Here is a 16,604-nt window from a genome sequence, read left to right as displayed (position 1 = left end):
AAAGGCCAAAAACTAAGAACAGACAACTGCAAAATATCAAGTCAAAATACAAAGCCCAAGAAAATACAACTCCGAACTAAACACGAACTAAAACGACCGTTCCAAAGTTAGTTACTTACTTACATACTTATAAAATAATTTAGGCTTTACGATAAAATAAGTTAAATTTCCTACCCCTCATTTACTGCTTCCTACCCCTCACAAATCAGTGCGCGAGAAATGTCATTTTCACTCTGCGTGTTTGCAGTGAAAACAAAGGCACAGGTTGCAACTACGACTTGCGATCTGACTTGCGTGGTTTCCTGAAAATGTGCGGATTACTTTCGCTGTAAGGTACGGTACGTTCGTGTTCCGTGGAATTTCACTGAAATTTCCTTCCGCACGCAGGAAGAAATAGATTAGCTTTACACCCTGGCAGAGGTAGTCCGAAAATGTCTTCCCCGAGCGCCGGGAAACGTCGCATTGATACGGATGTTATCAAACTCATCGAAAGCAAGCACAAGGTGACGATTCTGGGAGGGTTGAATGAATTTTTCGTGAAATTCGTCGGTCCTCGGGAGACGCCCTACGAGGGTGGCGTTTGGAAGGTGCGTGTCGATCTGCCCGAGCAGTATCCATTTAAATCGCCCAGCATTGGGTTTATGAACAAAATCTTCCATCCAAACATCGACGAAGCCTCGGGAACAGTTTGCTTGGACGTGATCAACCAGGCTTGGACAGCACTCTACGATCTGTCGAATATTTTCGAATCCTTTCTGCCACAGCTGCTCACCTACCCGAACCCAGTCGATCCCCTGAATGTGGACGCAGCCACCATGTACTTACATAAACCGGAAGAATACCGGAACAAAGTGGCGGATTATGTGCGGCGGTACGCGACGGAAGGCGCACTTCGGGAGCAAGAACAACAAGAGCAGTCCGACGGTTCCGACAGTGAAAGTAGTATGTCTGACTTCAGCGAGAATGAGGCGCAAGATATGGAACTGTAAGGCAAATCGAATCCGCCGCTTCGATCCGCCGCAGGATGTTTACTAATTCTAGCTTGATCAGCTGGTCTTCCTACTCGTCATTCTCATACGGCGGGGGTCATTAAAGGACAGACAGAACAAAACCGAAGAAACGCGTAACAAAACGGCGTGAAAAAGCATTCTTCATTAAAATGGATAAAACATGCTAAAAATTTAAATACCAAGAAACTCAATAAAAAGAAATGGCATAAAGCAAAGTGACCACGTATCCTTTTTTGAAAACATAGGCTTTTATTTCTTTTCTCATTGACGTTCCCTTCACTCTCTCGCCTTCTTTCGTCTGTTTCGTAATTAATAAAGTTTTAAAAACATCTTCCATAGGTTTTGCTTAGCCTTTTTTTGTTTCTAATAAACCCTCGCCCATCGATTCCTTGTCCGGCAAACGGCCCTTGATTTCCATGACCCAAGCAGAATTTCAAAACTTTACCTTATCACTCCCTATCGCTTACGGCTTTTAGTTGCCTTTGTTGTCGATTCCGATTGAATGTAGCATTTTTTCAGTATCTGATTTTAAATACTTGCATTCATCGGCGAGTAGCAAAGTAGGAACTGAGCACGCCAAAAACTGATTTTTCAACTGATTTGGTGCATCGCTCTCTCCTTTGCTCCGTTTCATGAACAATAGGTTGCACACAAAAATGTCCCATTCAAACACATTTCGCTTTTACATGCATTTAATTTCTTCGCGCGCTTCTTTCTTACACTACTTTCGACTACGAATTTTGATGACGTAGCTTTGGACTTTCTTCCCTCGCTGTTTTCGACAGTTTTTACCTGTCTGTTGTAATTAGTTTCTTTTATCTATATTCCTAAGAGATGTAAGAGCGCGCACATTCTCGGTGTGTAAAAATGAGGTTTAAATGTTTATGGGTAAGTATGTGTTGATCATGAACAAAGGTTTTTGCCCACTATCACCATTCACCTATATGAAGCGTTGTTATGAGTGGAGAATTTATGTCGGTTTCGAATAATGTTAACCGTGTCAGTAAGCAGCAACGATTGCGTAAGCCTATGGAAATGGTAATTTATGTATTTACTTCATCCTTTTGTTAATGTTTGGTAACATTTCAAGTACCGCCTCTGACACCAGGTTGATTTTAAGGGCCGTTTTTCAATGAGGGCATTTTTGGACAGCACAAAAAAGCGAAAATGCGTATGTCCTGTGTCCCAGCCACACTATACAAATATCGAATGCGAAATGGCGAAATTTGTGTTTGTCAAAAGCATGTTATGAATGTTATTTATTCCTGCTTTGCCTAGTATTATGTTGTACAGGCGTGATAATATGATAACGATCGGTAAACCGGTAATGTTTCTGAAGCGCCAATGTTTCTAAAATAAAGTGTAAACATACGAAGAAACACACATTATTAATCCCAGTTTATTTTCTTCTTCAGGCTTCGGGCAAATTGGCCTCAGGCATTCCCAAAAGCACGGATAAATCCCAAATCGCTCATTGCTAAACAGTATTCATAACCCAATCGTAGATAGTACAAAAGGAAATTCGTGCAGTAAAAAATTCTACTCTTTCTAGTATCTAATGGTTACTTTAGAAAAGATGATAAGCTATGCTCAGTTCGTCTCCGATTAGCAAGTTCATGCTGGAAGGCCTTGTGCCATCTTCTACGATGTACGATACAAAACCCCAATTTGGTGCCGTAAGGGACCTGCAACTGGTTCGCCCATCGTGTCCTAACTACCGTATCATTCACTAATCGCGTTTCAAAAACAAAGTGACGACATCTTCTCTAGCATTGGCTGTGTTGCGTGGCATCCCAAAACCGGACAATGAGAGTATTAGGAGTAACAACAATCGTCACATTTCTTCACCACAACCCAAGCCGCTTTCACTTTCAAACTAACTATCATGGCCCTTCCACATACTATATCGACGATTATTCTCAATTGTTTTGTTTCTCGCGATCAAAAAAGCTTCACAGTTTACATTCTTGAAGAGGAAGTTGGTTCCAAACACAAAGCGGACGAAAACACTGTGCGATGATCGACGCTACCAGTTATGCAGAAGTTTAGAAATAGTTACTGTGGTATTGTATAATAAAATGTGCCGATTGTGATCTTAATTAGAATGTGTGTGTGTGTGTGTGTGTGTAATTGCGGTCAGTCGTATATTAGCTGGGTCACGCGCCACAACACCCACAAAAAATCTACTTGCCCTGAATCCTCCCTTTAGTCTGTTTTCTTCAATAAAATCCACGGTGCTCCGACACCGTGGTTCATTGGTCACCGATTGACATCATCATTGTGTAAAAACGGCAAACTCTAATCCTTTGTGTTTTGATTCGTTTCTGTGGCATGTATATGTATAACCATTGGTGGGGAGGATTGTAATAATGTGAATTGTAAATCTCTACGTTTACCAGTTTTAAGTTAAGGGTACTTTCTTTACCGTCTTTCTCAGTAGTTACCGTTGTTCGTTAGCAGACAATAAATAGCAGATTGGACGACGCCGGTCAGTTTCGCAAACTGCGCTGAGTATATACTGCATCGTTTCGGTAAAGCGATATCTATTGCTGGCGGAATTGCTTTCGTGAGTGTGTTTGTCGTTGCAAATGATAAACGATCGTCAAGATGGCCTACTGTTCGCAAACGAAATGTATCAATCATTTGATCACACCGTATGACGAAGATTTTGGTTAGCTTGGTTAGCTGGGTTATCGATCGAACCTGAACTGCCACATTGGATCTCCAATGTTCGCTCGACTCGCAATGGCTACGAGCATAACACTCTCACGAAAGCACGTAACCTAGCTAATCTGAAATATTATTTAAATGTGCTAAAATACCCGATTCGAATTAATTTGTTAAGATTAGCTTGTGTTGGTTTGTTGGCTTTCCAACAAACTCCCCTTTTCCAACAAGATCTAATTTTCTGTTATCCGTATTTTGTATCTCTGTTTTTATCGCACATCGTTCCGCATAAATTGTGCAAAGTTACTCCGTTGGTTAAGCAATAGCGGCAATTCAAGGGCAAATTGAAGTCCAATGGACAATCACACCAAAGAATAGTTTGTTTGAACATTCTCCCTGCGTTTTCATGCCATTGCCCAAAAGCGAGAAAGTTATGCACATGGCATACATTCCGGCAGACACTGGTACGCTGAACATATGCATGTGGCGATAAAGGTTAAGCTATTATTTGTTAAGCCAACTTTCCAACGTCATTATCCAAAACAGGATGACACAAATCTAAAATGCAACGCACGGTAGAAATTTATTGCTGCTGCTGGAGATGTACGCAGTACGCACACCACTTTCCTCTGAGGATCGATTTGGATATTTCGTGGTGAAACAAGTTCTCACAACGGTCGCCATTCGTTTAAGATTTCGTATGACAGTTCTACAAGGCATCCTTCTGGAAGAGAAAAGAGAACCAAAAGAACGGTTACACTTAAAATAGCCATACATTCTTATTTTATCCTTCCCATACTCACTTTGGTATACGCTCCTTGTGAGCTTTACGCGCAATTCAACGCTTTTCAAACGAAAACAGTTGGGAGAAGAGCGATAAATAGGTGACTGATCGCGGAATGATCCGTGCACGCACAACTAAAAGCATGTGACGACGGAGATAGATACGTTGCGTAGTTGCGGCCTCTGCTCGCGGTTCGTTCGGCGTCACGTCTGTGCACAACGATTTTATTTCCCAAATAACACTAAGAGACGATCGACTCCCGGCAGAAGCCGAATATCCGAGAGGAGCTGCGTTTTATGCGTTTTGTTCCATTTATCATTGGTTAGAATTTATTCTTCTTCTTGCTTTCTCTTTTAAAATTCTGACTCTTCGCTTCGCTAATCTGTGATACTCTATACTAGCCTAAACTTTCCACCCCTCATTCTTATTACGCGATCATCAACTTATTATGGTCGTTTTGCCGTATCCTTTCCATTAATCATTTGTATCCATTGACGTTGTGTTCTTATGGTTTTTGTTTTACTCTCGCTTTGCCATCAATGCTACGCGCAGAGCAAAGCACCAGCAGTGTGCATCGCAGCCACGACCTGTTGTAAGCGTACTAGTTTTAAGAATCCAAGACCTTGGCACACACAAATGCACAAAGCACACACCCATTCACAAGCATCGGATATCAATTGAAAGTTTTAGTTCTGTTGTTGGATGGCTTTTCCTGGGAAAAGTTGGTAGTCGTGTTTGTGGTTATTTCGGATACATTAACCTGCATTTTCCTTTACCCCTCGAGCATGCTGGGACTTTGCTCGTCACTTGCAGGATTCGCGCAATGTAAACACAGAATAACAATCATATTCCAAAGTGTGCAGTCCTCGCTCATGTGTGTGGGTGCACGCGTGACGTGTGTTTGCGCGTGGTTGTGTGTATCTGTATTCTTTTTCGCTCTTCTGAAGTGCCCAATAAATGAAAAAAAGCTTTCCACAAGATGGCTGTCTATCATTGTTCTTAGTGTTCTGTTTTTGCTGTATCGTTTTGCAAACACAACATTTACTTAACCTCTTATCAAATAGTTAATAATAAAAAAACACATCTAATAGATGCCATGCTATGATGTTATATATATGTGTGTGTATGTGTGTGTTGATAGTAAAAATGGAGCCAAAAATGAGAAACATAGACCATAAAATTAGAAGAATAATATTCCTGCGCTATCAAAATCGTGCTTTTGCACTCTTGTCCATTCCTAAAGCACAAATATCTGTAACAGCTGATTCGAGGAATAAGAAAAAGCAAACGAACATTACACAATGTAATAGTATCGAGTTGCTTCGAAAAAGCGATCGAACCAGCACGATTTTTCTTTGTTTCAAATCCATTAGCGAGATGGTATACAATGTCCTCGTCTTATTATAAGCCTTTTGTTTCGACGAGATTTGGATCTGCTTCAGAGACAGCGTGTTGTTGTTTTTGATTGTTGGAGAAAGAACAGAGAAAGAGAAATAGATCACACGCCAGACGCATATTTCTTACTGTTGTGGCGTATTATTGATTTCTTGATCCATTGGTCGACGAGAATGGCGATTTTCTCTATTGTTATCGATCGAGCGGCTGTTTTATGGTCTGGGCAAATATGGGCGAACTCTGATGTTGTTATCTGGTTTTTGTTGATAAAACAAACATTCTTTACGCAGTTAATTACATCGGTTACCGGAGATAGCAAATACATTTTCTTCTCAGTATCGTAATAGAGAAGCAACTGAGTTAGAACACAAATAACCTACCACTACTCTCATGTCGTCTGCTTCACTTTCTGCTCTTTCCAAATTTGCAAGTTCCCATGGTGCTAGAGTAGTGTCCAAATCTCTAATCTGTGCCCTTTTCTGACTCATCGTTGTTGTCGCGCCTCGCCTTGTTGTCAATTTGCTACCATTTCGCGGTACAAACGGAATCTTGTGGTTGGACTCTTTACTTGGTTGTTTCTTAACATCCTGTTACTTGTTCACTGTTTCCTTTAGCAACCGAACTGATTAGCCAAGATGGTAATGTTTGGGGGTGGTAGAGGGGAGTTTGTCGTTTTATATTTTTTTTGTTTACGCTTGACCATCGACATGCCGCGTCATCTGGAATCCAGTGTACGGAGCATCGCATACGAATACGCGCCATTGCTTGGGAGCACAATGCTGTTTACTCTTTTAGAGCAGAACACATTTACTCTTCTTCTTCTTTTTCACCTGTAACGCGGCTCTCGTTGCAGTTTCAAATACCTCGCGTACACCTTCCTTCGACTTGGCTGAACACTCTAAATAAGCGAATGCGTTTATCTTCTCAGCCATTGCACGTCCTTCCTGTGGCTTGACTGGCTCCTGCTTCATTTTGGCCAACTCCTGAAACAATACAAGCGCATGGAAATAATTTAAAATATCGACTGACAAGGATAATGGGATAAAAATTAAAAATTACCTTAATTGTGTGAGGATCATTCCGAAGATCTTTCTTATTGCCGACTAAAATGATGGGTACGTTGGGGCAGAAATGTTTGACCTAAAGAACATATTGAAGAAACGATTTATTAGCCCTAATACAATCAAAATGCGGTACGTATCCTTATAATTATAACCATTCTCATTAACAAATTAAATGCCAGCATCGATCCGTTTGCCAACCGATTTGGTTCGAATCTTATTATGCCTATTATACCTATCGGCATTGTGTTACCTTCGTCGCGAAATGTGTTTATTTAAAACTATGCTTTACAGTAAAATTTCGCAAATAATAGGAGCGAAATATAATTCAAAATTATTGCCGACACAAAAAATTTATGTCTGCTAGCTGATCAATGCACGTTTGTCTGCCAGCAGCCACTCAAGATGCAATTAGCCAATACACGCAAATCTCCAATCTAATTTCTTAAATGTTTTTTTTCTTATGAAAAACAAGTGAAAATTGCTCGATTAAATAACAGCTGCAACACAGAAGGTAATAAAACGGTCAAGATCGAGCAAATTCGCAGGGGAACCGAGGGAAAACATGCACGAGTGTTATGTAGCGATAAAGTTTATATTGACTTATGATTCATTCATATGACCACATCATCTTCAGGGAACGGAAATCTTATGGCACATGAATCACGCTTACCGGACGTCAACACATAAGGTTACTGATAACGGGTTTTATAACATCGGCACAGTCCCTTGCTCAAGAATTTAAATAAAATGTATATATGTGTTCTTACATTATTTGCATGCATTATACATTAAATATTTGTAAATTCGACCACAGATATGGTTTATTAAAAAGACCATTACAAGCGGATCAGAGTTATGTGGCATATCAAAAGTTGAATCAAGTTACAACAATGTACGATGAATAGTAGAACTGCAAAGTTAATGCAACTAATAGACACGCGCTACATAAAATTTTCCCTATTTCGAAATAGATAGGTGTTTACCTCAGGGGTCCATTTTTCCGGGATGTTCTCCAAAGAATCGGGTGAGTCTACCGAAAAGCACATCAGGATCACGTCCGTATCCGGATAGCTCAGTGGCCTCAGTCTGTCGTAGTCTTCTTGTCCAGCAGTATCCCATAGCGCTAGCTCCACCTGCAAAACAAAGTACACACGCGTATTATATAAAAGAATAATAAAATATAGTGGATTATACAAATTGCTGTCTGAAATTTTCCATTCCATTCAGCACCCAATTAGACGAACAGGATTATTAAAAATCAGGAATGAATCAATTTAACAGGTATCATTTGTCTGGTAGGTGCTTTGGGCCGTACAATATTAAGTGCATAAATTGACCACCTTTTAGAGAATCTTTCTATTGAAACAATAGAGCGAGAGTAGAACGTTTTGGCGGCGCATTTGGACGTCTATGGTGTGCCTCGAAGCCTTCGTGACCTTCTTCTACAAGCGTATCTCGTCAAGACTGTCCACTTCGGGTGTTGCTGCTCACGAGCCAACTGCTGCAGAGCATAAGGAGTTGTCTCTTATCAGGAATCGAGCGAGCGCACACCCGCAATAGGGACGCAAGTTAGTAGGCAGTCGCGTTGTCTTTGGTTGCAGTGATATAAATTTTTCACACCTCAACAACGAGGTGCGTGGTGCCGCCTCTTACTTAGATGGTTTGCTGCCCCTTTAGAGTCTCGTTTTTCGTGCGACCACATCGTTATCCGGGACTTTGGGACAATTAATTGGTATTTGTGCTGCCTTTTGTCGGGGCGGTTATCTACTCCCGGAGCTAACGTAACCTTCCAATCGGTAATAAACGCCGGTTTCTACCAGAACGCTTCAGAAAAATAGACTGAAGCGCAAGCAGCGTAGCTGTATGGCGGTGAAGTTTATTTAAGTCACTGGTGACCTCGTGACGATATCTATATTTGTATGTGTGTGTGTGTGTGTGTGTGTGTACTTAACCAACCCAACGAACCTACCACACCCGCGCAACACCTCTCTTTATACCTTGCTTGGTATTCCTGGTCTGCGATTCATTCACAATACATTTTTATTCAGAAATACGTTCAGGTTTTCAGAACGGGGCGGCATTGTAAAAGAAAAAATAAAAACAAACTGATAAAACATTTTCCTTTCGGTTATTGAAAAATAGTTTCCGTCATGCAGCAAGTTCAATGACAATACTAACAAAGACATTGCACAAACAACGTAACGCCACAAGCGGAAAAATAATTATGGCACAAAAAAATTTTAAAAGCAACAGTGCGCGCTAGATTTGTGCAATGTTCCTAATGTTATCAATGAGATAACAACAAAATTAAAACATATTTTAAAACAGTTTAGCATATTTTTTGTGGAACATTGCATAAAACACATTATCGTTTCATTTTCAAGATGTTGATGATGTTTTTAAGTCCGCGTGCTTAGTGGTGAAGCAATGTAATATATACGACTTCAGTGTATCAATCAAATGTCTTGCTGGAATTTACCTCTCCTAAAGAGCCTTACACCATCGAGATGCACAGCCGACCACTTCGAGAGGTGACATCATCAGCTACGTTCCTTCTGTAGCATCGTGACGCACCTTGTTCCAATCGGTTTCGCTCAAATAGTATCATCATCATTGCTTTCCCGTATCACCAAATAAAACTTCCATACATAGCTACATGCACAAACACACACTCAATTCACACAGCTTGCCCCCAAGAGGTCGTTGCATTACAAGTCCTTCGCATCCAGGCAATGTATCACGACCAACCGTGTCTGGAATACTTGGCTCCATGATCTTGAAAGGTTTTATTCTCTAGCAACTACTTCGACTCTCGACTTAGTTGACTTTAAGTGCAACGGACAAAAACAACCAAATTTCGATAAAATAAAACTCATTATTCAACTTAAAATCCCGCAGCAGATAGGAATGGGAGAGTCAGCATTCAATATTTCTAATGGGAGGTAACGAAAACGAACGATCATTTTCGATCAGCTCATTGAATCTAAAAATAGCCGCATAAAATTAATAACGCAGAAAAACACGAAAAATCGGATCAAAACAGAAAACTTGCATCTCCATCGCTCAACCGTCCTTGAATAATGCGACATACAATTTGTAGGTTTTGATCAACTCCAAATACACAAATTCGAATTTCTTATCTAAAAGACTGCAACCGAGACAATATTTTCGAGAACTCATCCAAAGTGGCATTCATTGAAGATATTCGCTGTGAGAAGATATATATAATGCGATACAATTAATAATCGTGTAAATACACTATCCTTTCACTCAGCTCTAACAAATTTATACAAGCTTATGACCAAATGGACAACGAATCTTAAGCATCTACAGTCCCTGGGTACACCGGTGTTTGTCAGGGGATGAGATCCAGTCAAAACATCGCAGATGGACATTCGATCCATCATGTTTTCTTGTGTTGATTGGTGTGGCACTCAAACATCGAGCTTCTTTGTGAATCCAGCTCTGCGCAATTGGTTTAAAACTGTTTTATGGCCAATTTTAACTCCTGAGCGATGTTACGACTACTAACATGCCGATCAACTTTGATTATTTCTTTGATTTTATCGACATTTTCGGCAACAGGTCTACCTGTGCGAGGTGTATCTTTAACATAAAAAATAACTGAATAACAAGTCAGGCTTAAATAATTCTTAAAGCCTGTCTATCGACTAGGTATAATAACTTTCTGTCGCGATCGCGACCGTGCGGTCCGCACTGGAAAAACGATCAGGAACCGATTGAATCATTTGTTAGAAAAGTTCCTCACATGTCGCTAAACTACCAGACTGGATTCCTTTTGACTACAACATATTTACATCGATGGGACACGCGCTTGCTGACCAGCGCTTTAATTCTTACGCAAATGTAAAATGAGTTGAATAGCATGCTTGAAAAAAGGTGTGAAACGATAATTATCGAAGATAATTTTTGTTATTGAAACAAACCCCGCTTCGAGTTGTCCACAAAAGCAATACGTGATCAACATTGTACAATGACGTCTACCACTTCAAGACTATTTTCATATTTCAGATACATTAAAAGAGAGTTATCTACAGCGTAACGTACAATTGCAAGTACTACCGTTACTAAGACCGGATTATTGTCCCGGTGTTCTTCTAGGAAACCTTTGATCAGTATCCCACATCTCGGCTGCTATCTGAATATGTGACGGACAGTTTTATTTAGTACCGAATCGAAGTTCAGTCCAACATGATCGGGAACAATGGGATAGGTACCGAGCGGAATCCCATTAGGCCCACTACAATGAGAAAAGATTGAGCAGCATTTTGGAGGCTTGAAGTAGGGGTCAGTTGACCATTGGATGTGTTTTATGCTAATGGCCCCAAGGAACGTATCGTTTCATTTTGTCAAGAAAACAATGTTTTATTTTGACAATTTGGTCAAATTTTGTGCAAAATTCGTTAATTTTCAAGGAAATAAATCAGAGCCCTTATGCTACGCATGGGAATCAAGTTCAATAGAATCGAAATGAATTTAATGGTTCATTGGGCTGTTGTAACGGTGAGCTTAATGATTTGTTGCCAACGATTCGTATAATAGGTCACTTTTATGCGAATATGACCTGTGACAGCGTTAGAGTCTACTCTAATAGAGCAAGACTTCGCATAAATTATTTAAGGAATGATACCACAAACACACAGCAATAGAGGATCAACTCTGGAGGCTTCTGTGTATTAAATTCGCCTTACCTTGTTTTCTCGTTTTTCGCTAAACACTACACACCTCCAACAGCTCAACTGACTCTGAATAACCATCTCTTTGACTTTTTATCATTGTTATGCCTATTAAAAGTACATGCCCTTAGTGCTAAGGCAATGCATTAATTTTTTAAAGCAAAGTGCTTTCCTATCTGTTCGTGACAGTGAAAAACAAAAGAAATCAGAGGGAATAAAGGGCCCTTGTGGAGTTACTTTTCTTGTCTGCTGCATGCTTTCCCAACGTTACACGATTAAGATAAATGCATGGGCTGAAGATCACTCACCTGCTTGCCGTCGACTTCGATATCGGCGACATAATTCTCGAACACGGTCGGCACGTACACCTCTGGAAACTGATCCTTGCTGAAGACGATCAGGAGACATGTCTTACCGCAGGCACCATCGCCAACGATTACCAGCTTTTTCCTTATAGCAGCCATTGGTTCTGCGAACGTTTTGGGCCAAAACGCACCGAGAATTCCGGTGGAAGAAGGTACAGTCATAGCAGGATCATTGGCGAAGCAGCAAACGCGAGCAAATACGGCCAACGATGAAGTTCATCGTCACGCACGGTAGCACACCATCGCGAATGAAAAACGCCAATCGTACGAGTCCGAGGAAAGGGTGGCGCAAAGAAGACCATGTGTCCGTGCGTATCATATCATATTGCCAGAAACAAAACGCGAACATATTCAAGGCAGGGAAATTCAGACGCGATACCACCATCATCCGCGCCCAACGCACAAACACCACGCACAGAAGGAGAAACAATCACAAAGATGAGTGTGCGAGCGACAGAGACAAAGCGAAAACCCGGACGTCGAATTTGTGCATATCGCAGGGTAACAAGATATCGAGTCATCATTGGGACGATCATGGCCCGAACGGGTTAGTTGCATTTAAAATTTAATTTTGGATTAACAAATTTGCAACGAGTACGAAGGCGCGACACACGAAGAAGGAATGCACAATTATGCCACAAACACATACGGCGAAACGCGCACAGGACGACAGGAACGGATACGCACAGAGGCACAAACACACGCACGTTCACAGATAGCAGCAGATGTGTACACGTACGCACACGGGAACGGGACCGGACCGATCGTTGGTCAGCGTAACGGGGTAGCGTTACACGCCAATCACACGACCGCGGGCGTAATATGGTCGATGTCCAATGGTTGATGAATTGGTCGAATTTTCGTTTTTTTCGTGTTCGCCCATCCCGAGAGCATAGAGAAGCAGTAGCACGGCACCAAACACACGCCAGTTCCGGGTGTCCAGCGCAAACGCCATTCACATGCCCAAGCGTTCGTCACGGCCCGGCATTGACGATGAACGCATTCGTAAATTCCGTCAACGATGATTTATTTTCAGCATATATTTGGCGACGGAAGGAGAAACGTTTTCGCCGTGACGTCGTCAGACGATGATGTATGAAAAACAGAAAAAATAGAAACCAGACAAGATAGATTAGAAAGATGATTTCGAGATAAATCATGCGTTTGCATTTCGTGAAGGATCGTAGCGATGCAAAGGATAGGAAAGCGCCTTGTGCTATGCACAATCCGCGGTGTGCCGCTCATCGTACCACGACACAACCTACCCACTTCCACAACCAATCATCCAGACATATGGGTTAGATCGGGAAAAAGATAATGGGACCAGACGGACATTGTAAGAAAGGAAAAGAACAATTCACTCACTCGTGTAGCTCTACAGTTAACTTTTTCACGCGTACAGTACGAAGATGATGACGACGATGACAACTGGACAAACACTAAGGGCAACTGTCGTACGCTCGAAGTGATGCGACAAATTAAAATAACTCAACAAGCTCCGCACTGCTTTGGAAACGAGTTAAAAAGCACTTCAGCGGTGCTTCGTCAGCAGGAGACACTAAAAACGAAAAACTATTGGAGAACTGCGGATGCGGAGACGGAGACGGCTGTTTTCGTGGCACGTTTTTCACTGAACACTTCGGACTCGACTACTTGGACCGAAAGTCACTGTGCTCACGGAGCAAACAACCGAAAAAACTAAAAGCCCAACCGAGCTCTAACTAGCGGTAGCAAGCCCCTTGAAAACCCGCGATCGAACAACGCCTTTATTCCGAATTCCGTGACGGCAGCCCTATTGCTCACGACTGGGTCTCGGAAGCTCAACTCCTTGTTTCGTCTGAATGAGTGCCTCTGGTGCTTGCTTTGCACGGGCAACTTTCGACAGAGTAACCGAACCGGCGAGAGCGAACAAGAAACGGAAATACAAAATGGCCGGTAGAGTGAGTGTCTGCATTTTGTGAGAGGAAACGAAAGGTACGTTTTTTCATGCAGCTAAACACTCCAGCAACAGCAAGAAGCACTCTTTCTTGTGCAAATAGTGTACGTTTTTCATCGGGGCGCAAAAACTTGTTGCATCTCCACTAGTAACGAACATTTCTACAGTAAATGTAGTAGCATTCAAACAGTAATGTTCTCGACTCTCGGCATGTTTGCAAATTATGAGCAGATAAACAGACTAAAAATGTCTAAAATATTCAACAACGTTAAATATTCATGTCAAATCAGGGACAACAAGTTGTAGTTTTCGATCTATGCGTATCGACGAATAGGCAACCAACGGTCAGACGGTTTTCTTGACAGTTTAGGGTTACAGGGTGGACCGAAAGAGAGCTATAATCCGATCTGCTTATCGCATAATCAAATAATCTAAATAATCCCGAGATTTCGTACGCAAAATCTCATCAGATTTCTGTCTTATGGCATTTCACGCAGCGGTTACCTAAAGCCAGCGATAAGGTTTGATACTTGAAGCGAAACAATAGCAATCTAGATAAGTCTATCACGAAATAGTACTTTGCTGATAAATAAACCAACATACAATAGCAACCACAATGCCACTAAACTGTATTATACGTTGAATGTAATGTCATGCTTTTGCAAAAAGCTGAAATTGATAACCACATATACCACATATATGAGAGATGAAAAAGTGCAAAAACCGTAGGTTCGTGTCATCTTTGATCTCGCTTCTTTTTTCGAAATTCTTATCAAACATGGTACTTTAAAAACACTTTTTTCGTTTCAAATAACCAGTACAATAGATTGTAGTTGCACAACATAAACGTCGTTGATAAAACCATGCCCGAACACAGACAACTAGTCATGCACTGATCGTTCTTAGTGACTGCGTTCTCAGATGGTGAGATCATTCCTTAGCAATTACCGTCCGTCCAAAAGCGAACTACAATGATATTACAATTATTATCTCCGCAAAATGCAACTGCTAGGTTACTGCACAATGCCTCACCCGCTTTAGAGCGGAACGCCATGAAAACCCGAAAGCAATTGGAGCGAGTTTGATCCAGTTCCCTCTGATTAACCCGCAATCGCGGGCCACTGCCAACATTGACACAGTGCGTTCAAGAAACATATTTCATGGCAAAAAGCAGTGCGAGTGGATGTATTCTATTGGCTGCTGCTAAGGATACACTGGATCACAAAACGCATAGACAGGACGAACTAATCTATTTATTTAAGTTTGCCGCCAATCAATACAAGCATTAAAAGATTATGCATACAACTTTGGATAACTTTCGATCGGAACGACAAAACGAGAAAGCGTTTCAGTTGATTCAGGGTTAGTTAAATGAAATCCAAATCAGAGTCTAATGAACAAGTCAATAGAGTATAGATTTTCTGTAGTTAGCCAATGTTGAAGCTTCAAGCGTGATAAACCGAAAGGACTAGGAACGCAATTGAACACTGCTAAGCGGTCTAATGGTCAAAATCGGAGAAAGTTAAACATACATCCTACGACGCAACAGTGGAAAAGCGAAAGAGCGAGTTTGGCTATAGAATCTAAGCAAACAATAGAACGAAACACAAGACAAAATGCAAACATAGTAGTGTGGTTACAGATGAAAACAATAATACCTGAATTAGTTGGAGAAGAGACGCATGAAAAACACCACATTACTTATCTCCTTACACCACACATGAAACAACAACACCCGTACACAGTTGATGTACCTTGTTTCCTCGCTTTCTTAAAAGAGGATCTCGCTTCTTGCTCGATTATTCCTGTCTACTAAATTTCGATCCGCTTACTCGTCGGTGCTTCGATGATTAGTGGCTGGCGACCGTCGTTTTCCGCTCTTCACAGTATGCTGGGAAATGCCAATCAGAGGTACAGAAGAAGACAGAAAACAATCACATACACACACGAACTTATTATTTTTTCTCCGCGAGCAAAAAACTGAATTGCAATACAATTGATAATTCTTGGGACAAATCCGAGGTACTGCTTTCACCCCTTTGGGAAAACTGAACGGCAATTCAATTACGACGAAACCCAAACTCACGATGGTGTGAGGAAAAGCGTTTTTAGCGCACAGTGCAAATTGTTTGTTACGGCGGTCGCTAAGGTCGCAGAGTTTGTACGGAGGGCAATCGGAATTTAGTTTCACTTTTGGAGACGGGTTTGAGCCAACGCAACAAGCAGAAGGGGTTTACTGTGTGATTATTTTTCTGGGGTGCTTCCCACCCCGACGTGTAGGAGTTCTATGTTTGGATTTCACGAATGCACACACCTCCGTCTGAATAAACCCTCGCGCATTCACACATACGTTCACCAATCCCCGTGACACGAAAGAGAAATAATCACAGAGAACACACCTTTTTTGCTGAAAACCCAACGCAAGAGACAAATCGGCTGAGAAGTAGCGAACGAAAACACAGCGAGATCTGACGGCCGAACTGCGAAACGTCAAATTTGAGCAACCAACCTGAGCTACCAGCTACAGCATCGTTCGCCTTGAAATATTTCACCATTGCAAGATATTCTTTTCAAAATCGAACTTCATTTATTATTTTGTTACCGGCTTTATTTCTCTTCAACAATTACCGTATAATATCGAACCCAATGTATAATATTGTTATACGTTAATACCCAACGTTATACC

General features: G+C 41.3%; 2 protein-coding genes across 10 annotated transcripts; one reads left to right on the top strand and one right to left on the bottom strand.

Moving 5' to 3' along the window:
* Positions 1 to 246: 246 nt before the first annotated feature.
* On the top strand, positions 247 to 1,248 carry LOC131216563 (ubiquitin-conjugating enzyme E2 H-like). Of its 3 annotated transcripts, XM_058211091.1 has the most exons (3): positions 247 to 333; positions 388 to 587; positions 765 to 1,248. In XM_058211091.1, exons 2-3 carry the CDS (start codon positions 432 to 434, stop codon positions 987 to 989), a joined length of 381 nt encoding a protein of 126 aa, XP_058067074.1. In that variant the 5' UTR covers positions 247 to 333; positions 388 to 431; the 3' UTR covers positions 990 to 1,248. The 3 variants fall into 3 exon arrangements, with proteins under 3 accessions (XP_058067074.1, XP_058067073.1, XP_058067072.1); XM_058211090.1 differs by having other exon boundaries at positions 247 to 328; positions 388 to 1,241; XM_058211089.1 differs by having other exon boundaries at positions 388 to 1,241.
* A 12-nt stretch (positions 1,249 to 1,260) lies between these two features.
* LOC131216561 (ras-like GTP-binding protein Rho1) lies at positions 1,261 to 16,355 on the bottom strand. 7 transcript variants are annotated; one of them, XM_058211085.1, is made up of 7 exons: positions 16,318 to 16,355; positions 15,577 to 15,809; positions 11,926 to 12,086; positions 7,904 to 8,053; positions 6,916 to 6,996; positions 4,481 to 6,839; positions 1,261 to 4,401 (listed from the first exon to the last, which is right to left on the bottom strand). In XM_058211085.1, exons 2-6 carry the CDS (start codon positions 15,614 to 15,616, stop codon positions 6,648 to 6,650), a joined length of 624 nt encoding a protein of 207 aa, XP_058067068.1. In that variant the 5' UTR covers positions 15,617 to 15,809; positions 16,318 to 16,355; the 3' UTR covers positions 1,261 to 4,401; positions 4,481 to 6,647. The 7 variants fall into 7 exon arrangements, with proteins under 7 accessions (XP_058067068.1, XP_058067067.1, XP_058067066.1 ...); XM_058211084.1 differs by lacking the exon at positions 16,318 to 16,355 and adding an exon at positions 16,233 to 16,316; XM_058211083.1 differs by lacking the exon at positions 16,318 to 16,355 and adding an exon at positions 15,871 to 16,188.
* Positions 16,356 to 16,604: the final 249 nt, after the last annotated feature.

This window comes from Anopheles bellator, chromosome 1, assembly GCF_943735745.2.
Source record: "Anopheles bellator chromosome 1, idAnoBellAS_SP24_06.2, whole genome shotgun sequence".
NCBI lineage: Eukaryota > Metazoa > Arthropoda > Insecta > Diptera > Culicidae > Anopheles > Anopheles bellator.
Note: the sequence above shows the minus strand (reverse complement) of the source record. Positions and strands in the feature narration are given on the sequence as shown.

Coding starts and splice junctions, on each gene's coding strand:
- LOC131216563 (XM_058211090.1), top strand. CDS start 432: ATGTCTTCCCCGAGCGCCGGGAAACGTCGCATTGATACGGATGTTATC.
- LOC131216561 (XM_058211085.1), bottom strand. CDS start 15,616: ATGTGGTGTTTTTCATGCGTCTCTTCTCCAACTAATTCAG. Junction 8,054..11,925: donor TCGAAGTCGACGGCAAGCAG/GTGAGTGATCTT, acceptor TTTGTTTTGCAG/GTGGAGCTAGCGCTATGGGA. Junction 6,997..7,903: donor CGGAAAAATGGACCCCTGAG/GTAAACACCTAT, acceptor TATGTTCTTTAG/GTCAAACATTTCTGCCCCAA.